Source organism: Peromyscus eremicus, chromosome 10, assembly GCF_949786415.1.
Source record: "Peromyscus eremicus chromosome 10, PerEre_H2_v1, whole genome shotgun sequence".
Taxonomy (NCBI): Eukaryota; Metazoa; Chordata; class Mammalia; order Rodentia; family Cricetidae; genus Peromyscus; species Peromyscus eremicus.
In genome coordinates this window covers 57,237,102-57,258,955 of record NC_081426.1, presented here as the reverse complement: position 1 = coordinate 57,258,955, position 21,854 = coordinate 57,237,102, and the positions used below count along the sequence as shown (strand labels likewise).

At 50.5% G+C, this 21,854-nt stretch overlaps 1 protein-coding gene across 2 annotated transcripts in view; it reads right to left on the bottom strand.

Moving 5' to 3' along the window:
* Window positions 1–20,990, bottom strand: part of Klf3 (KLF transcription factor 3) — a 28,186-nt gene extending 7,196 nt beyond the window's left edge. Inside the window, exons 1-3 of one of the 2 annotated variants that reach the window (XM_059275898.1) lie at window positions 20,754–20,990; window positions 6,787–6,882; window positions 533–1,013 (exon numbers count right to left, since the gene is read on the bottom strand). In XM_059275898.1, the coding sequence (XP_059131881.1) occupies window positions 533–1,013; window positions 6,787–6,843 (538 nt within the window). In that variant the 5' untranslated portion in view covers window positions 6,844–6,882; window positions 20,754–20,990. Of the gene's footprint in view, window positions 1–532; window positions 1,014–6,786; window positions 6,883–11,631; window positions 11,936–20,753 lie in introns of those variants that run through there. The other variant, XM_059275899.1, reaches the window with a different exon arrangement.
* Window positions 20,991–21,854: the final 864 nt, after the last annotated feature.

Sequence of the window (21,854 nt, the reverse complement as noted above, 5' to 3'; positions counted from 1 at the left end):
GAGAAATCATTCTCTATATAATGTATCAACTTCACCTTATAAAGTTCACTGCCCCGCTTCTAGCTACTCCTCTCATGTATGCGTATTTCTTCTCCAGCGAGGGTTAGAGCAGGACTCAGTTTGCGAGGGATCCTCACTCCTTTTGAAGCAGAGAGAGGGCCCTGCGCTTCAAGATGACTCTTCATTACAAAGTCTGGCTACCCTCACGGTCCCCAGCCTATGGCTGGTAAACAGGGGCCTTTTAAGAGCCATGAGCGGCATGATCAGAAAGTACTTAGGCCCCTGTCGTGCCTAGGACCACGCTGGCACTCAGCAAACCAAAGCATAAACGATACCGTGAATGTAACTCATTACTGGACATCCTCCCAATATCAACACTGCAGAACGAAAACAGACAGAATTGCCGAGGGGGCACAGCCCAGGCCGTCCTCTTGAGGATGTAAGCTCTGCCTGGAGCCCTCACCCGACTCCTGGGGGGAAGCCGCGGTCCCCCAGGCAGGCGCCTGGGTGGAGGGGGCCTGGGAGACTTTACCTTGCATGCTGCTGTTGGAGCTGTCCATCTCTTCCGACAGGGAGACCATGAGCGGCTGCTGGAGGTGGCTGGTGTACATGAACGGGACCGGCTGCACCACCACGGGCTGGATGACAGGGAGGATGCCGGGGCTCCGGATGCCGTGTCTGGACAGCGCGGCGGCCATCACCGGCGGCATGGACAGCGGTACGAAGGGCTGCACTCCGGGAGAAGGGGGCGAGTATTTCTTAATGGGCGGGCTGGAGGGCGGCATGCTCAGCACCGGCGAGGCTCTCCGGTGGGATGGGAACTTGAGGGAGGAGGGAGAGCTGCCAGCGGAGGGCGGCGAGCCGCGCTTGTTCACAGTGAGGTCCACCGGCTCCATCTGTATCCCGTGAGTGAGCCCTTCTGGGGTCTGGAAGAACTTGTCAGGTAACGGGGTGGAGTAAATGACCCCAAATTTGTTGGGCTTCATCGACTCGATGTAATTCGCTGGGTAGGACTATCAGAAGCGAGAGAGAAAAAAAAAAAAGAGGAAAAGTGTAAAGAGACATACTCTAGATCGAGAGACGAACGACCCCTGAAAAGCCACGGGGGGCAGTTCAGCCAAGGCTAGAAATTAAGGTTATTGGGCCCCAGGGGAAAAATAAATGCTATGGTTTTCACGTCATGTGGAGGCTGATACCTACCCTGGCTGCATTCTAAAGTGGTCTGCGTCACCAAAGGCCTGTGGCCTTCATTAGGAGTCAGCACTGATACCATCAAGAACAGGCCAAACTATACAACCCACTGCTTTTCTGATGTTTTCTTTTCTTTAACCTTTTTTTTTTTTTTTTTTTTTTTGAGACAGGGATACTGTGTATCCCTGGCTAGCCTGAAACTCACCATGTAGACTAGGTTGGCCTCAAAGTCAAGAGATCTGCTTGCCTCTGCCTTATCGGTGCTGGGATTAAAGGTGCACACCACCACACCATTCATCCTGAGCTTCTCTGGCTGGGGCCTTGACTGGGATTATCTTTGGGATCGTACTCTTTCTTCACTGGGCCCAGACAGGCTGAATCTCTGCCTGGCTATGAACTGCAATTGTTTGCCCTTATCAAAGTATCATTCTGGACCCAGGGCCAGTCAAAGCACCCAGGCAGAGGGGAACCAGGCAAGGAGACTTTAATCACCTGTCTTTATCGGGTTCTGGTGCCACCTTTTTTTCCTCCTAACCTTTAAAGAGATGTTTATTATTACCACTATTCTGAATTATGTGCAGGTATGTGTATCTACACGGAGGAGTGTGCACGTGAGTCCAAATGCCCCAGGGACTCACTCCGTGATTGAGACATGGGGTATCTGAGAGCAGCAACAGGAGACAGCTGTGAGCCACCCGACAGGCATGCCGCACTGGGGTCTTCCCGCAGAGCAGCAAGTGCTCTTCACCACTGAGCCGTCGCCTCTCCATCCCCCGGAAGTCACTTTCGGAACTTTATGACCACATGCTGCTCCCTTCTGCTCCTCTTTACCTCTGTCAGTGTCACCTGCGTGACCCAGTGACTTCCACGGCCCCTGCGGGAACTCACCTTCTTTGGCAAAGCCCCAAATTACAACGATAGACAGTGACAGATCTGCTGGACGCCGGGGGAAGAAACTACCAGGTACTGTGCAGAGTGTGCGAAGGAATAAAACTAGAAGTTCAGGGCACAAGGTTTTGGCATCAGCTCTCAGCGAGGGGCGGAGGGTTGAGTAACGACAATCCGTACACTCCTCTCTCTTATTTATTTAAAAATTGTCTTTTGTTTGTCTTTTTTAGGCTCTAACTCCATTGCCCAGGCTGGCTTTGTACTTGTAGCAATCCTCCTGACTCTACCTCTCAAGTGTTGGTCTGCACCAGCCCACAGAGCTTTCTTTCTTTCTTTAGAACTGGCCCCACCCAGGTATAACACAAGAAGAGAGGTCCAAATTATACAGCAACGTAAACATTAATAAGCATATTTAAATTTAATTAAAATAGGTGGTATTAAAAGAAGCCCAGTGCTCACTTAAGAAATTAAGACACTATATGCACAAAGAGGATCTCAGGAATTAAGGAGTTTCATACACTTTATTTAAATTTTCCAAAGGACACAGTTCTGGTGGGAGGCAAATCTTCATGAAGCGGAGGGCAGCCACGGGCCTCTTCACACAGTGCAGCATCTTCCTGATCTTCAGCCCCGCTCTTCCTAGACCTCACAGTGACCTAGATTTGCAGGCCCACAGTTGCTGGCGGCTGAGCAGGGCGCAGAATGAGGGCACACTTTCCAACGCTGTCACAACTGGATTTTCTATCCGTGGCATGAATTTAAGGCAAGTGGGAATTCAAGACAGAACCAGGGGGATTTGCAAATTTAATAATATCCTCAGGGTTCCCAAAGTCGGCAAGGAAGAAAAAGCCACCCATCAGGCTGAGTGTGATACACACTTTGCATTTTTATTCACACTTAACACAAATGAATGTCCCTGACCTCTGTATACTGCCTGCATGTCTACTTTAAAGTTCCCGGATAAGTTCAGGGAGGTCCTTTTGGACACTCAACTCTGAGTACGTAATTAACTATTTCCAGTTCAACTGCCTCACAAGAGGTTGAAGAACTGTGGTCCTTTCAATTGGCTCACTGGCAGGTTCTAGAATCTTCCCTACTTAGGCACGCAGCCTAACTGCAGTGGCGGACACCCATTTGGCACGCACAATGTAAAAACGGATGCACATTAGGTATGACTTGGGATGGGAACCCCACTAAGCGGAACAGAAAAGTCTTCTCTGGCCACTGGCAGGCATGAATGGAACCCCAATATCCTCCTATTCCGTCTTCAGCAACATAGCTATTTAAAGACGAGACACAGACGAGGGTCTACCAGCTCTGCCCCCAGCCCCAGGTTCTTTTCTTCTGTGAAACTGTCCATCGGGATGGCCACGCCTCTGCTGCATGTATGTATTTGTTGACTGCTGCTTGTCTCTGGAATGCGAGGCAGGGGCTTCATAAGCACTCCGAGTCTGGATGTCTGGGATGAGTTCATCGGCTCTCGGGAGCTCTTCACTCCTGTCCAGGCTCAGAATAATGCCGATCCTTCTGATTCTTGAAGACAGGGGGCTGGGGGGGGAGGGGGATGGGGAACAGTGGGGGGTAGGCGGGCAGAGGCTTGGCCACTCTCCCAGGGGCCTTACTATTACTTTATACAGCGAGAATTTCCAGTTCCATATTTTCTTAGGAACGGCTTCGGAGAGTTACAGGACAGTCAGTGGGTGGGACAAGTGACAGGAACAGGAAGTCTCTACTGCTGATGACCATGAAAACAAGGAGCATCTGTGACAGGGCCAGGCCGAAGAACTCAGACCACAGGTGGGGCTCTGGGCACAGGAAGGCGGAAGGCGGGGCGCGCTCATAAACACTTGCTCTGGGCTCAGCAAATGTTCTGAGGCGAACAGAAAGACAGCTTTCTGTCCACCCAGTCCAGGAAAACCACCAAGGGCGGCAATTGGGACAGAGCTCGGGAAATGACTGGTTTTTAAGGACCTCTCACAGAACAAGGAGTCTGCTGGGTGACAAGAGTCACCAGAAAAGAAAAAGGAAAGAAGACTTCAGAGGGAAGTTAGAGGAAGATTCAAAAGTATTTTTAAATGTTTCTCTTCAGCTTGTTTTCTTTCCGACGGCCTGAATTACAGCGTCTAGTTTTTACCTTTCCCATTAGTCCTTTCTATCATGTGCACAGACTTTAACAGGGTTTAGATTTCAGTAGAAGAAAAACGCTATTTCCTTACTTTCTCTAAACTATGACAAAAATAACAAAGAATAGGACTGCTCTGGCCAGGATTTTCTTTAAAAAAGGGAAAGGTGGTGGTGGGGAGCGATGACTATGAACAGACATATGGACAGACACAACAGCATCGTTATGCTTTTTCTTAGGATTTAAAAAAAGGAAAAGTTCTGGAGGCTGGAGAAGTGGCCCAGTGGTTAACAGCACTTGCAGAGGACCTGGGTTTGGTTCCCGGCACCCACGTGGCAGCTCACAACTGTCTTGACTCCAGTTCCAGGAGACTAATGTCCTCTTCTGGCCTCCTCAGACACTGCATGTACTCACGCATACATGTAGGCAAAAATACCAATATACAGGATAAAAATTTCTTTGTAGGCATAGTGGGGCATGCCTGCAATCTGAGCACTCAGAAGGCTGAGGCAGGAGGATTGCCATGAGTCAAGGCCAGTATGGGATACACAGCAAGACTCCGTCTCAAAACCAACCTTACAAATGTCCAATGTGCCTTTTTGATTCCTCCACATCTTCCTACGAAGGTGGGGGAGACGGAACCGACCTGAGCACAAACTGGAACCCTCTCTACTCCTCCATGGTAAGGACTGAATTAGCTTCTGGAGACAGCACGGAATGCACTCTGTGTCAGGTGAAGCTGACCGCTAGCACACGACGGAGGAAAAAGTCACTAACTAGAAAAAACACTTTTACACTTCACCTTTATACGTGTGCTTTGTTGTTCTGTGAACTTGACACAAGATCAGGGTACCTGGGAAGAGAGACTTTGACTGAGAAAACCGTCTCCTGGAGACTGACCCGTAGGCAAGTCTGTGGGACATTTTCTTGATTAAATGACTGATGTGAAAGGGCCCAGCCCACTGCGGGAGCTGTGGGCGGCGTTATCCACGGGCCAGCGGTCCTCGGTTGTATGAGAAGGGTAGCTCTTGAGTAAGTCCCGGCAGTATCCCTCCAAGGTCTCTGCTTCAGGATCCTGCCCTGATTTTCCCTCAGTGATGGGTGTGGCCGGGCAGGACCCGAGAAACCTTCCGACCACACTGCCCTCTTTGCTTTGGATCACGATGGTCATCACAGCAATAGAAAGCAAAATGACAGAAATGACTGCATTCTAACACATAAGAAGATAAAGAGTCACTTCATCCCCTCCCTCCACAGCTAAGCTGCATTTTCCTTGCACCTGGTTATCTCAATTTGGTAATGTGGGTCTTCCCGTTAGCTGCAAATGGGCTCTCGTGAGCTGTATTTTCATGCTTGATTAAGAACGCTGGATGTACACACCAGTCAAATGTACCAGTGATGGCCATGCACCATTGATAAACATTATATTCTCCAGTTACAGACCAGAGAAATGTGTCTATCTTTTAACGTTCATTTTCCTGGAAGATGATCATTGCAACAGCTGAGGAAAAGGGGTAGGAAAAGGGGCAGGAGACAGCAGTGCAGAGACGCTGTGGGAGAAAACTCTGTTTCTTTGGTGACTGTAAGTCTAACTGTTCAATCATTCCACTTAAGTATGTGATAACTGCGTTATCCAGCCACTGTGCTGGAATGTAAATGCTGTCTCCTCAAAGATGCTCTCACTTCACTTTTCATTATGGACACGTGTGGAGACATCCTTCACTGGCTTAGTAGTATCCATGGCAACTGAGTTCCAGGCTCCTTAGAGTGACCCCGTGTCCTGTGTAAGTATTTCTGGCAGGAACCTCCAACAGCCAGTGCAGAAGGATGATCTAATTCTGCAAGCCTCTCGTCCCCAGCCTTCAGATACACATCCAGGCCAAGATTTTTTTCCCCCTTGTGAAGATTTTCCAATCCCATGGAAGAAAAGAGCAAGACAGACTGGGAGTGTTGCCTGTTAGTCAGTACCCGCTAAACCACATCCTCAAGTCTAAACTACTCCTGCTTCGAAAAGCCGGCAGGCACCTCTCTGTCACCCACGTCTCATCTCCAGGGCACTAGGGCTGGACCTACACAAATACCTGGACTGACTCTTAGTCCCCTGGTGGCCTAGCAGCACCATGGCCTGGCTCGCAACAGGGGGACAGCTTAGCCCCGAGGCTTACAAAAGGACCATGGATGTAATTCCCACCCAGCCACAAACTATTCCAAATGTAGTAAGAGTCTGGCCTCGCTGCCAAGTCCCTCCTCTGGCCGGCTTCTCCTCAGTCAACCCTGATAGAACCACAGCTCCGTATGGCTTCTGTCAATGCTTTTTTCTTAAATTACTTTATTCTCAACGTATTTTAACACACGCATCTGTGAACTCACTTTCAGTGTGAACAGTTCGGCCTGTGGCTGACCCTATCTAGGGGTGTGGGGAATGGGTCCTAAGGATGGATAGTGGCACCTCGTTTATTACTGGAGGCTTTGAGAAATGCCTCCTGTCAAATGCCTGTCAAACACATGTTTGGAGCACATGTTAGGAAACAACACAACACATAACGTTATCAGTGAAGAGAGCTGTTCGGTCTTGGGAAACTCACCACAGAGACAGGGTCCATGGCCTCCTGCTTGACAGGGACTGGGTCAAACATGAGCATTCTTTTAGTTAAGCCTTCTAGGGTGTTCTGATGTTTGGCCTGGAAAACAAAACAACAAGCCTAGTCTTAATACCAAGGTCACATAATCTAAGAAGAATAAAAAACAGCCCCTTACCCTTTTTTCTCCACTCTATCTTCTCTCTCACCCCCAGAATGGCTAGAATTGTTTGCCTTACCTACTATGAAAGATGCCCTTTCATATAATTAAAACCAGGCCTCACGGGCAGGACTAAATGAAGCAGCATTTCTTACTCAACTATACAAACCCTGACATTTCTGGAACAATATGTACAGCCTCTTCTGGCAGGAACCTTGCTTGGCATTGCTGGGCAGCTCAGCAGAAGATCCACCCCACCCCCATGCTCATCACAGAAAAAAAACAGGGAGAACGAAACCGAGAAGCAACCAGCACGGATACCTGTGTTAACCCTCCAGACCCTCTGAAGTGGGAATGTCGTACACGCACTGTTAAGTACCTTTACGGCCACTTAAGACTTTATTGAAAATGTTTCTTTGTTGTAATGAGTACGGACTCAAACCATCAAACTCACCACGCACGTGAGCAGATCAGTTTAAATTGTCACCTTTCATTAGACACAAGGGCCAATGGCCAATGAGATAGCCTGGTGGGCAAACATGTCTGCTGCTAAGCCTGATGACCACAGTTCGGTCCCCAGAACCTGCATGAAGCAGGAGCAAGCAGCCCTCTGAACAGGCACACACACAAACAAAGGAGGAAATAATAAAAACATTGTGTGTGTGTGGGGGGAGAACAAGGGAATCCGTGGCTGATATGTAAAATTAAATTAAATTATAAAATTAAAAAAAAAAATTGTTGGACCCTGGGTTTCCAAATGTTCACCACAACAGACAGCATTGACATTCTCTGCACTGTATCCCACGTGGTCTAATTCTCACGACAAATTTTCCAAAGGAGAACTCTTTGATTCCATTTTGATGGCCCTCAAATGATAAATCATCTTATTTTGAGCTAACCATTACTGAGGCTGAACCTTTTTCATTTTAATTTGCCATTTACATTTCTTTGAGAAAAGTCTACTCGGTCTTGAGACATACCGTCCTACACCCACACTCACTCACGGGTTACTATATCAGCGCGCTCTTACTCTAATGTAAAGGCAAGGCCTACCTTGGGCCTGTCCTGTCCTGCTCTGTAAGCACAATCTGCTGCACAGGGCCACTGCCCAACTGCTACGGACTTCACCCAGCTGCATCGGGCCCTCACCCGTCCCAACTTGGGTTACACGTTTAGCGCTTTGATTTGAGGCAAGGTCATTCAAGGTCACACGTCACCCTGGTTCAGATGGCAAAGCGAGTTAAGTTTTTCCTGAGAAACGTGGCATGCCTGTGATCTCAAGCACTGAGACTGAGGGAGGAGAGCTGCCCCAAGTCTGAGGCCAGCCTGGGATACACAGCAAGACTCTGTCTCAAAAATGAAAAACCCCACCAAGGCTGCAGAGAGGCTCAATGGTTAAGAATACACACCGCTTTTGCAGCAGCCTTGAGTTGGATTCCTAGCACTCATCTTGGACAGCTCACACCCATCTCTAACTTCAGCCTTTGGGGACCCAATGCCCTCTCCGTGCCTCCATGGGCCTTTGCACTCACCAGCACATACCCACACAGAGACACACAATTTGAAAAGAAAACTTTAAAAGAAGTTACAGGTTCTAGAGTTGTCTGTGCATCCGCTCCCTCGGTGTGGAGGATGTCCCTCCCATCCCCATGGTCCCATGACTGCAGCGTCCAGAGTCTTGTAAGCATGTGTTCTAGTCTCTGCATCCTGTCCTTCAGTCTCTGCATCCTCTCCCTCAGTGTGGAGAATGTCACGGCCTCATGACTGCAGCATCCAGAGTCTCGTGAGCATGTGTTCTAGAGTCTCTGCATGCTCTCCCTCAGTGTGGAGGATGTCCCACCCCCACGGTCCCATGACCACAGTGCCCAGAGTCTCCTGCACATGTGTTCTAGAGTCTCTGCATCCTGTCCCTCAATGTGGAGAATGTCCCGCCCCCACGGTCCCATGACCACAGTGCCCAGAGTCTCCTGCACAGGAGCTCCAGCAGTTACACACTGTCACACAGAAGCACGAATGTGGTACCAGGTGGCTCCTGGCCTTCAGCACTTCGACGGAACCTCTTCTGATTTTCATGTAAATATCACCCACCCCACACGGCCCTGACGTCACAATGAATTGCCCCATACCCTAGGATGTATCATAATCTGCAAACACAATGTGACACCAGGTTGCTCAAACCCATGGTGTCACCACCCTCTCAGGTATCCCAGCAAAAAACAAATGGGCAGCAAAAAATGGGTGATCTCATTAGGAAGAAAGCCTCTTTGTGTCTTAGGATCTAATAACCAGCCCTAATCCAGCAGCTCTGCAGCTACACACACTCACACACCCCACACCTTAGAGAAGGTGCAGCATCTCTTGGTGTTGCCAGAGACCAAAAAACTAGTTGACACCTCTGCTTACATTGATAAGGTCACAGCTTAGCAGCTTCCCACCAACACCTCAGCCCTTTAAATGGAATTCACTAGCACCATCTATCCCACAGGATGGTTATCTTGGCGCTCACATTCCCAGGTGTGGAAGGAGAGAGACCTGGCTTTGAGGCCTCAGACTTCTAGCCCCGAGGCAATACGTCTCATAAGCAGGATACAGACTACACTCCTTCAAGTTTTAGGAGCCTTTTCCTCTAAATTACTCACTTCCACACATGTGCACAGCGTTTTTGGATATGTGGTACATACTAAACACACATGAGACTTAACTCCTTGGCTTCAAACCCTGGAGCAATATATAAAGATAAATGCCTGGAACCCTCAGCTGTTAGCAAGAGCTTCTAATACACACCTAGATCTCAGCACTTCTGAGGAAGTTGGGGCAAGAGAATGCCACAAGTTCAAGGCCAGTCTGGGCTCCTAAGAGAGTTGGGAGGAAGGGCTGGCTACACATACCCGTGAAATGATATTCAAGTTTATTGTTTCTATAGTTAAAAGTTTAAAGATAAAGGGGACGGAGGACAGAAAAAGAAAATGGATTGTGTGAACACATCAGGCTGCCTGTTCAAAACAACTGCAGTGACTTCTCTGCACCAATCGCCTCGGCCACTGCTTTAGACTTCAGGGGTTCTGGTGAAGGATCAGGAAAGAGGCAGTGTAACTCTGGCAGGATGCTTGCCTTCTTCCGAAAGGCCCTGGGTTCAATCCTTTAGACCTGAACTAAAGTTAATATTTAAATCATGAAAGAATGACCACAGTGCCACCAAAGCGCCTTCCAGCTAAGTAAAAATAAGCTAAGACCTGTAGGAATCGGGGTCTTTAACAGTGCTGTGCTCTGCAGGTATTACTGTCTCTTTTTTAAAAGCTCCTTTTTCTACTTTTCAGACAGGGTCTCACTATGTAGCCTTGGCTGACCTAGAGCTTACTAGTAAACCAGGCTGGCTTAGAATTCAGAGCTCCACACCTGCCTCTCTCTCTCTCTCTCCCCCAAGTACAGGAATGACAGGTGCATACCACCACACCTCACTCATTTTCAAAAAGGGATTCTGAAACCACCGCGGCTTGTAAAGCCTTTCGCCGCACCGGCAGCAATCCTCAACAGAACCAGTAGGTGGCGCACTAAAACAGGCATTGGCGCCTTAGGACGCTGGCAGAAGACAGGCGTGTGCCTGCCTCAGGGTCTTTAAAAATCTTGTGGGTTTTAACCAAGCTGAGGAATCCTATTAACCACTTTATGTGGGTATCGCAGAGATGAGGAGCCTCAAATGTGGTTGTTGTTTTTCTGTTTTCCAACCAAACACACATTTACATCTTAGTTCTGTTTCCGCTCAGCACTCAATCTGAATTAAGCAATGGCAAGATAAAACAGCAAAACCTACTTTTGTTTTTTAAAACTAAGTTACTGCGGCGCTTAAAAACCAACAATATAAGAAAATCACTTTTGCCCAAATAACTTCCCGTAATTGGAGCAACTGGTGGGTGATTAGGCAGGGGAGGGCCTGAAAAACTGAATTTTCATTTAGAAGTGACGCCCCTTCTGAACATCCCCCGACTCCAATTCTATTTTTTGACGGCAAGGGTCAGATCGGATCAAGGGTCAGATTTCTGTCAACATACAAAACTGTAGAATTACATATGGGAAGCCTGGCGAATCCTTGAGGCGACTTCTAGAGAGGCTCAGAGTACAACTGCTTCAGAAGAGGAGTGAATGGGGGCGGGGAAATAAAGTCCACAACTTCTCAGCTTGTGGAGGACAAAGTGAGACTGGCCTGACACTCTCTTTTCTTTTTACCCCCATCCTTCGTCCGCGTTTCTTTCCTTGGGTCCTCCAAGGGTCCCCCGTGTGACTAGCTCCCCAGCCCAGCCTGACCCTGAGGCTTGTCCCAATTACCGGCTTCCCTCCAAGAGAACCTCAGACAGGTGTGCAGAGAACAGAACCATGGGACAACCAACCACCAGGCGATAACCAGCAACGGCCCCTTCTGCTCTCCCAAGAGTGAATTTTCAAACGAGGAAGTCTGTCAGTGGTCCCCACCCTCACTCTCCAAAAGACCCGAGGGGTAAAATCTCAGCTCTCTGTGTATCTTGGCCAGGAGGGCAAGTGTGTGGAGCTGAACTTCCTTTGGAAACCTTTCTTTACATTTCCTTAGCAAACTCTCGGAGCGCTCCCAGGGAGGAGAACTCTGCAATGGCCTGGCCAGAGACCCGGGAGCCACCACCTAACTAACTCAGAGGCTGGCCTTGAGTGCTGGCACCTACCTGGAAGGGTGTCCAGTTTTCACACCACCCAAGTCTCTTCACCCACCTCTGTCTTCTCCTGTCGATTTGAAAAGAGTCCCACGGAATAGTTCCAAAGCTTTGCCTCTCATAAATTATGTTTGCGGGTTATACCGTGTTTTGTAAAAGGGAGAGAAATGAATTATTTCGCTGCAGATGGAATATAATGCTCCAGAGAGCAAACAATCTGCCCTCCTCCTCGGCGAACAGGCCACCCAATTTTTTCTTTTCTGCCTCCACCCATCTGCTCCACCCCATGGAGAGCTGCCAGGGCGAGTCCAACTTGTCCAAACAGGACATGGCTTCAGATAAGATTCTGCCCACACCCTGTACCTCGGAAAGACCGAGTGAAGCAATTGACTTTCCATGTAAGTGAGGACAGGTGCAAAGGTGACAAGCAGGAGGTCCCTCCACATTTCCACACCAGCCCCTTCCGACAGGGGGTTGGGGCGGGGAGACCCAAGCCTACTCTACCCTTCAGGTCAACTCTCAAGTTCATGGGCACCTGCTTGGTTGGTTCCACGTGTGTGTGTGTGTGTGTGTGTGTGTGTGTGTGTGTGTGTGTTTTCCTCCTTCCTTTATGCTCCCTGGCAATTCTGTGTTGTAGTTTTTAAGGGCAAGCAACCTAAGATAAATTGAAAAATACCCGCAACGTCTAATCCTGCTGTGTACACAGCTCCAAAGACCTCGCCCTAGCCCTCCCAGTTCTCCTCTGTGAGGCGTTATATAATCAAACCCAGAAGGGCTGCTGTGAGGCCACAGAGCCTCTCCTCTGCCTGGCTCACTAGGAGGTGCCCTCCCTATCGCTGGAGACCCACCTCACTCCACCCTGCTGGGCCTCCACCCGTGGAGCCCCACCCTGCAGGGAGTGGGAAGGCTGGAAGGGACCTGACTGGCCCCAGGCTGCAGCCAGTTCCTGGAAATTCCACCCTGAGCAAGGATGGCTAGGATCTTAAAAATAACCAGAAAAAACTGTTAGGGTGGTGTAGTTCCTGGTCCAGGAGTGAGTGTCCACCATGGAGTGACTGCACCTTCAGACACAAAACTGTGTGTGTATGTTGGGGGGGGGGGGGCTGCCCTCCCCGTCCACAGTAAACACAAACCAGAAATCGCTTGCAACCACTGCTGGGCAACATGGCTCCAGCCCAAACCCTCCTCCTCCTCCTCCTCCTCCTCCTCCTCCTCCTCCTCCTCCTCCTCCTCCTCCCAGTCTCCTCTCTAAGAGGTTGCCCCTCCCTCCCTCCCTCCCATTTGCCTTATTTTCTGGTCTTTCGCCATGGAAACCTAAGGTCATCTGTGAAGCCTGCCCCACCTCTTTCCCCTTCCATCACTGCCATGGAGGCCAGGTCCTCACTCAGGCCTCCTGTGGAGTCCATGACCCAGTAAGGCAGCCCAGCTCCCTTACCACCCATCCCTACCTCTTCTGCTCCCTCCTCCAGGGGAGCCTGGGGCTGCCCGGGCGGGGCCATACTGCCCGTGCTTGTCACCAGCTCCCTAACCAGGCCCGGCTCTCCAAGTGGCCCTGCCTCCCCCACTCTCAAACCCCAGGCTTTTGTTCATTTTTGGCCCTGATGCTGGGCAACAGTGTGGAATGCCCCCTCCTCTTCCGGCTTATCTAAATCCTCCTAATTCTTCAAAGACCTGCTCAAGGCCCTCCCTATGTGGCCAGCTGACTGCTCCCTAGTACATCCAGGTTGGCCACCTCTTACCTAGACAGGCTGGGTGTGTCCTCCAGCACAGCCCAAAGGGTCCAGGCAGGTGCCTCCCTGACACCTTAGGAGGCTCCCTCCCAAGAGAGAGTGAAACAAACAAAGATGTTTCTTCCTACGCTGGGCCTAAGGAGCTAACAACAAGCAACCCCTCCCCCCAATAATAATAATAATTAATCACAAGCGACCAAGCCCTGAGCAGGACTTCCGCAGCCATCTCCTTGGGAGCACACTTGAAATGTTCCAAGGGTGAGGGAGGGAGGGCCCAGCCCTACAGGAAATAAACGATCAAAACTTCCTGAAGAAGTCACTGCCCCTCACCTTAGCCTTGCCTCTCCAGTCTCCGGAGGACCTTCTTCTCCACTACTACCATTTCCCAACTGTTTTTCCTATCCCCCCATGGAGGCCTTTTGAATAAGCCTAGTGTCAAGGGCTCTGAAAAAATCTAAAACAGAACATAAGAGAGAATAAGGAAGGAAGGGGAGGCAGCTGGAGGTGAAAGGGTTTGTGTGGGCCAGTCTTTATTTTCTGTAAGCGATACTTCTGCTCATATTCCCAGTTCTCAGGAGAAATTGTGGGACTGTTACAAATGTGAGCCCAGCCTGGGCTACACAGAGAGTCCCGCGTCTCAAAAACAGAGAGGGCTATTTTTGTTGACCCATGAAAACAAAGGCTACCACGGGATGTGTCCGCCCCTGCTTGCTGGCCACCACCACCTTCATGACGAAGGTCCCGCTCTTTACTCGTCCGTGTCATTTCGTAACTTGAGTGGGAACTGCCTTCTCATTTCACAGGTGAAAAAAACTTCAAGGGCGAGGTCTAAAAACCTGCCCAGTTCACACAGCTGGAGCCAGGATTCGAACTCACGAACTCACGTTCACTGACGTCAAGGCTGGCCGTTTGGCGCACCACTCAACTGCCAGCATAGAGAGGGCTGCATGCTAACAGTGGGACAGTGACTTCTAAGAGACTGGTCCCTGGGGAAAATGGGACTCAGTGACAATCTTGCAGTAGCCAACAGGAATGATTTTAACCCCTCCCAGCTGGCGCTGGCTGCCTGCACCCCCTCTTTCCAAGCATATCTGGACACAAGATCAAAAGACATATTCTGAGGTTCCCGAAGTAGGGTATTAGTCTTGCCAGCCTGTGCACCTGCGGCTGGTCCATAAAACTGCTGAGAAAAGTTGGCAGCTTTACCCAAGTAAATACGGAAATCCTCCCAGTAACTGCAAAGGTGGAGGGGTCAGGTCTCCATCCCCATTTTAGAAATGAGGAACTACAGGAAGAGGCGAAGGGACTCGTCTACGCTCGTGGAGCTGCAGCCAGGAACCAAAGCGTGACTGTTTTCAGACCTGGGCGGAGGGAGCCATTTTTGGGTGGAATCGTCTCACCCTGGGATCACTCCCCAAGACAGAGGGTGTGGTGTGCACACGGGTCCATGGTAAGCAGTGCCATGGGGCGGGTTCCAACAGCAATTAAGATTTCAAAATGCCTTTTCAGGTTAGATCACTCAAGGCAGCTCCCCTCCATCCCGTGGCATAACTCAGAACGATGATGGCACGCAGTGGGAGATTAGCACTAATGACTAGGTGTTCAATAAATACCTGGGAGATGAACCAATGTATGGATGTCCAACTACGCTTCTCATGTAGGATCTACATGAAGGGCAAGAGCCCGGGATTAACCCGGGATGGAGGCCAGGGAAACATCTCCTAAAACACAAAACGTGACCCCTTTAAGGAGTCAGGGGAGACAGAAGCACCGGGTTTGAAGAGGTAACGCGGAACAGGAAATTGATCTCCCTAATCAAAGCATTTGGGAGTGCAAAAGCTTTGAAGGTACCAGGGTATGAAGTACACGCACAGATAAAAGGAGTGAACGGCAGTGATTAGAGCCAACAGTCCACAGTTCTTGGAAAGAATGGCAGAGGCCACAGGAGACCAACCCAGGCTGTTCTCCAGGGTAGTGTGCCCGACTTCAACAATCTCCATTCCCTCTTTGCCTGTCCAGATTGGGCTGCGCTCCATGGATGGGGGCTGATTCCAGCTCCGAACCATCCCCTGCCTCATCCCTAACCCTTCCCAAGACTGGTAACTGGAGTATGTCCCCGACCAGGCTGGACTCACAATGCCACTCCTGGGAGGGTTTCCATCTGGGATACCCCCTTTCGGGAAACCAGGGGGAAATCTAGACTAGACCAAAGGAGCTTGTTGCTCCATCTGCACCCCAACCCCCCTTGATAGTGCTGGGGAAATGATAACGTATTCAGCCTTCCAACACAGTGGGAAGGAGTCTCAAAGACCTCCAGCAAGCAGTTTCTGCCAAAGAACTTCACTACAAACACGCAGGCCGAGGCTCAGAGGGACAGCTTCTTTAATGGGGCACTGCAGAGTCACGGTCCACAGTCGGGGTGGGGGGGCCGGGGCGTGGAGACAGTTGGGGTGTATATACTTTTTCTCTTTGGCTTTGCGAGAAAAACACCTCTCGTCCTGATCTGCAAAGTGTCTACAGAGCACCACTTCTTTTTCGTACTAACTTTCAAGGAAGGAGTCTTTGGGGTGGATGGGGTGGGGGAGCAGCTACCTCCTCTAGACAATACTCTCCCTTATCAGGGCAGACTCGGTCTGGTTTCCTGTCTCCGAGCTCTGGCATGACGGCCTAAGATGAGAAGCAGCGAGGCCTGGACAGACGGGGCCTGAAATGGGAAGCCTGCAGACCATGCCCTCCTCTCCTCCTCAGAGGCACGGCTGAGAAAATAATCACTTGGCAAACCAGGTGTTAATTGCTCTAAGATTCTAGGGATTTCTTTCCCCATAAAAGCTAGGCTCAATGATAACTAGTAACTTCAAGAAGTCCACTTTCCAGAATAATGTAATTCCTACTACTTAAAGGACAAGGTTGCTTATGTCTTTTTTTTTTTTTTAATGCAAATGGGTGTAAAAGTAGCAAGAAACACTGAAGAGGAAGGCCACCATTTTATAGCAAAAGTGTAGATTTGGAAATAGAAGAAAAGGCAAGAACCTGGAGACAATGAAGTTAAATTAGGCATGATGACTTATCTGGTGAGGAGATGAAAACTATTGTTCCCATGTCTTATAATTATAGCAACTACCAAAAATAAAAAATGTGATTTCCCCAACAATTTAATACAGCATTTAAAAGTTTGCAGCACTTCTGACGGTAGATTAGACCCTAATCAATCCTATGAGCCACCTCCCTGGCCCGTCCCCACCCCCAAGCAGAAAGAATGATCAGGAGAACACACCTCATCAAGACTGTCTAGTTGTGTCTACCCAATCTAGTTGTGCTGTTTGCAACTTTGGAACTAAAAAACAAAACCAAAAAAACCGCTTCAATTTGAAGACTTATGAACTTCAGCTTAAAGGTCTCTTGTGCTACTGATCAACTTAATATTTCAAGTTGCCTTGTTCCAAGAGAGAAAGAAAAAAAAAAAAAAAGGAACCAAAGCAACACTGGGAATTTCTACATCGCCCAAGATTTTTCAAGGAAGGTATCACTAGCCAACCCTTGGGCTCTGGTAACTTTTGTACCAGAGGCAGATGGAACATTGCACTTTGTATCACTCTATACTCTCCTGTTGTAACTAACTCTAGCAGGATGGGCAAATTAAACACAACTACCTATTCTCAGGACTGGCAGGTCAGGCCTGATTTGTATGGTAGCATCTCTTGAATTAATTCCATTAGGCACCACTGTAGATCATCCCTTTAAGTTTTAAAGAAAATCCCCAAGTTTGAAAACAAAAAACAAAAAACCCACATAAAAGTCCCCGCCCCCAATCCTTAAAAAAGTTTCTCAAGAGCTTGAGGGGGGGGGATTACAAAAACTTGTTTTTAAACAGTTTATCTAGACTAATGAAGCCACAAGCAAAAAGGATAAAAAACTGATATTATGAAAGATAATCATCCTTCTGTTTTCAAAACAGAAGATTACAAGTTTCCAAACTATCATTAAAGAAAATCAACCAGTCAGTACCTAACTTTCCTTTTCCTTAAGATTTTTATTACTCTTAAATTGGGCTAGAAATCAACTCTGGGATAGAGGAAACTCTTTGTCCTTAAAAAAAAAAAAAGAAAGAAAGAAAGAAAGAAAGAAAGAAAGACTCAGCTGGTTTAATCTTTATCCTTAAAAGAAATAACCCTGGGATTTTTTTTTCCCCTTCAATACATGCCATGCTTTGCTTGAATAATTTTTCTAGAGTTTTCTCCTTCAAAACAAGCAAGACTTTTTCCAACTCAGCCCAGGTGGCCAAGATATTTAAATTCTCCATCCCCAGGGCCTACCGTGGGCAGCCCAAGTGAACATGAACAAGGTTGGGCCACAGCTTTCTCATAATGCTAGATCTTCAACTCTTGAGGAGTCAATCCTGACCTAATTGGACAGCTTCGGGGCAATGTGCCTATCTTAAAAGTGAGGCTCTACCCATCTTCACAGGAAAATTGCAAAAACAACTTCCTTTGGATGTGTCCATATGCCCATGAATCCCCTCACATCCTAATCCAACGATGGAATATGTTTTAAAAGGTAAAAGTATTGATTTGCCCCTATAAACAGTGCAGCGAGAGGCGTATGTGAAAAGGTTAACCGACTTCTCATTATGACATAACACAGGCATCTTAAGCAATCGAAGTGCAGAGACATGATAACTCCTGGGTGGGGATACAGAGTTTAGGGGCAGGGACCATGGCCTGGTTTAGGCTACTGATCGACCAGAAAACAGCCTGAAACAGGAAAGAGCACACATATGCCACTTGGAATGTATGACGCAAACCCCAGCCTTGAAACAAAGAACAGGAAACAGCCCGGCCGGCAGTGCTGGAGAGAGAGCACAGAGAAACATTTAGCCGGCCCTCCCTGACCCTATATTCATGAGCAGCTGGAGTTTTTTGAGACAACAACAGGGGGGTGGAGGTGTTTGTTCTATGGGTGTGAATAATAACACCAGCTTTATACAGGGGACCTGCCCTATTTACAAATAGGAGCTGCCACACAGTAAACATCCCGAATGCACAAGTCATTTTATCATCTTCAGGCTGCAGAGACCTTCCAAATTACCTAGTGCCAGCCTCCCTCCTGATTTCCTTTGTCCCTTTCAGCCAGGTCCCAAGGGCTAGCAGCCCCCAGCCCTGACCAAATTCTACGTTGGGATAATAATTTGAGCCAAACACCATGCATGTTGGGAAAAATGGAGAGCATGGCTTTAAGAATCCAGGCTACAACTGGGTTAACCCCACAGAACCGAAGCTGGACCATGTTAAAGTCTCCCTTAGTCACAGCCAAATTGGAGGAAGCACAGACTTTGACTATGTAGCCGCTTGAAAAATCTCATTCTTTCTCAAAGGTAGAGGACACCGCTACTCACTGGTTCTCCACATAAATCTACTGAAATCCACCTTTTGGGGAATGTGATTTTTTTTTCCCCCTCTCCTGGCAGTTCCCTTACTCCAAAACTGACATGCAATCCCTAAACCACGGCACCAGTTTTTACCCAGATATTTTCTCAGTGTCTATTCTTCCCTTAGGTATTCTTAAGGCAGCAAAGTCCATTTAAAGTCCCATCCACAGTATTTTTCTTTAGACTTTCTTAGCCAAGATGGTTTAACTCAACTCAGGTTTCCATTATCAGAGATTTAAGGATTGGTATGTAGACATAAGTACAGGTTAAAAAGAAAAACGGGGATGGGGGGGCGGGGGGCGGGGGGGGGGAGGCATCGCTGTACCCATAGCAACAAGATTGGATTTTAATATAGAAACTTTGCAGACAATAGCTTTCTCCACAGCTCCGTAGTTTTCTATCGCCCAAGGCTTCGCGACCAAAGCAGCTACTTTTCTTTGTTATTCTCATATCTCCATTCTTACACTTGTGCTCTCCATGTCAGCCAACCGATCTCTACCGTGCACCTTCACAGGACTTAACCAACGGTGCCGGGCTGCAGCAAAGCCCACTGCCGAGAAAGCCGCTTTCCTTCAGGGAACTTCAATTATCAAACACCTTCTTTCAGGTTTCTATTAACAGCCTAAGGTTAGCACACACGTTTAAGCCAAGGAATGATTCCGAGGGATCGGTTCTTCAAAAAGCATAGCTAACTTGCAAAATTAGAATGTTTATATTACATAGTCCCGTCCCCCCCCCCCCCGCCCCGCTGAAGACTTCCCTGGGGTGAGGGACATTATCATGCAAGCAGAATTCTCTTATTAAAAAATGCCCCTCAAATTCACGCATAAAATACTCATATCAACTACCGGCCCATGCCCCCCTAATTTTGCTTAGTAACAAGATACTAATCTAAATGAGTTCGGAATGCCAATTCATACTTTTCCCCATGCACCAGACTCTCTTGAGACTATTAGAGGAAAAAAAAATAATAAATTCTTCGAATAAAATCTCAACGATTCCATGTAAAGTGTTTATTTTGAAGAAATACAAGGTGGACAACTTCCAGTGTCCATTTCACCTGAATTATTCAAAGTCTTATTCATATTCAACTATTACTATTGTGTCCTGCAGGAAAATTTACACAAGTGTTTCTGTTATCTGCCGAAGACATGGATGTGACAATTCCAACTCTTATCTGCCACCTCCAAGCCAGCCACTCTGAAATGTTAGACAGGTCCCAAGGGTCCTGGTCCACACAACAGTCCTGTGGTCCCTAGGCGGCTCCGGTTCCCTAACCCCCAAGGCGCTCTCCACAGCCAGCCAAGCTGCAATCCTTTGCGTTCAGGCACTGCGGCAGGTTCTCTCCACGTCCCCAAAGGCAAACTCTCCAAACCTCAGTAATTCCCCCCCCCCCCCCGCGCGCGCGCCCTCCCCGCCCCAAGCCAATTGACCCGGCAGCTCGCCCGCTCCGGGTACCAATCAGGAGATGCTCCTTAAGTCCCAATCGCCCCCAAGTTTCTTGCCAGGGGCGCCGGAGGCTGGGCTCCAAGTTTGCTGGGGCGGGCGGCAGCTGGGGGCGCGGGCGGGGGGCGGGAGCCCCGGAGTCGGGGTGGGAGGGGGAGGAGCAGGCGCGCGGCCTCGCAGCTACCTGGCTCTCTCCAACGCGGCCGCACGCGGGGTGCGCCGGGGGGGGGGGGGGGGCACCGAAGGGAACCCAGCGCGGGAGGCCGGGGACCACACAGGTGAGCCCCGCCCGCGGGCTCCCGCTCCACGGGGTCCCCGTATCCCACGATCCAGCCCGCCATCCCCTCCCCCTCGCTCCTCCACCCCGGGCTCCGATACACTTTCCCAGAGCCCAGAGGCGCCCTCGCTGCACCCTGAACCCGTTCTCCGCGCCCCGATTTCTCCAAAAGAAAAAAGAGAGAGAGGAGAGAGAAGCAAGCAGATGCGACCCAAAGCGGGTCGCAGGAGGGCAAGGTGAGGGCGCGGGGACTTACTCTGCCAAGCGCGGTGCCAAGCGCAGCGGCCGGGAAACCCAGGCCCGGCTCCCCGGCGCCCGGAACCCCGCGGGCGGGCAGGTCAAGTGCTCCGGGCCGAACGGCGTCGGCGACAGGGACGGCGACCGCACGGGCGCGCGGGTGGGGTCGCTCGGCTCAGCAGGCGCTCGCACTGCGCTCGGGCCGCGGGCTCCGCGCGGCTCGGCTCCCGGCTCCCCTCTGGCTCCTTGGCACCAACTCCGGGCAGTCACATGACGCCGGCGCCGCTCGCTCTGCGAGCCTCCCCGGGGCTGGCGGGGTAAGTAGAGGCTGGGAGCCGGGGTGGGAGGGTCAGGGAGGGGCAGCGGGAGCCGCCGCAGCCACCCGGGCTGGGAGGGGTCCCCACCCACTTGGGTGGAGGCAGCCGCCGGAGGGGTCGGCGAGTCACTGGCAAACACGCACCCCGCCCTGCCCTTCCCCGCCCCCGCCTCCCGCGCCGCCCCCGCCCGCGCCCCGCCCAGTCACCCGGGGCCGGCCTGACAGACACTCATTATTCCCCGGAGCCGGGCGCCGCCCCGCCGGCTCGACCTGTCCCGCGAGGCGCGGTGCGGCCTCGGGGCTGGGCGTGAGCAGCCCCCGCCCGGCTCTCCACCCTGGGCCTCCACCCGGCCCAGCGCTCCGCCCCGTGCCCTGCTCCCAGAGCCCGCGCCCCGCCCTGGCCGTCCCGGCCGCCTAGCTGCCGCCCGAGCCCCGGGGGGAAGGAAGGGCGGCGCTGGCCGCTCGCGGCGTCACACGGCTCGCGGCCCGTAGCATCGCTTCCAAAACACACACAGCCCCGGTTCGCGGGCGGGCCGAGGAGGGGGGAGCGGGGCTGTCAATCAGCGGCTCCCGCGGGAGGGGCGGCCCCTCCCCGGCGGGAGCGCAGGAGGGCGGTAGAGCGGGTGTCGCGGCGGAGGACGCCGAGTCCCGGCGCCCGAGAGCGCGGTGGCTCCGAGCGCGATCGGGGACCAGGGCAACGGGGTCGCGCTGCGGCTGCCTGCGCGCTGCAGCTCTGTGTTCCGGGACTCTGTGGCTGCCCTTGTCCTTTCACCCGCCCTGCAAGGACAGCCCGGGGGCGCCTCC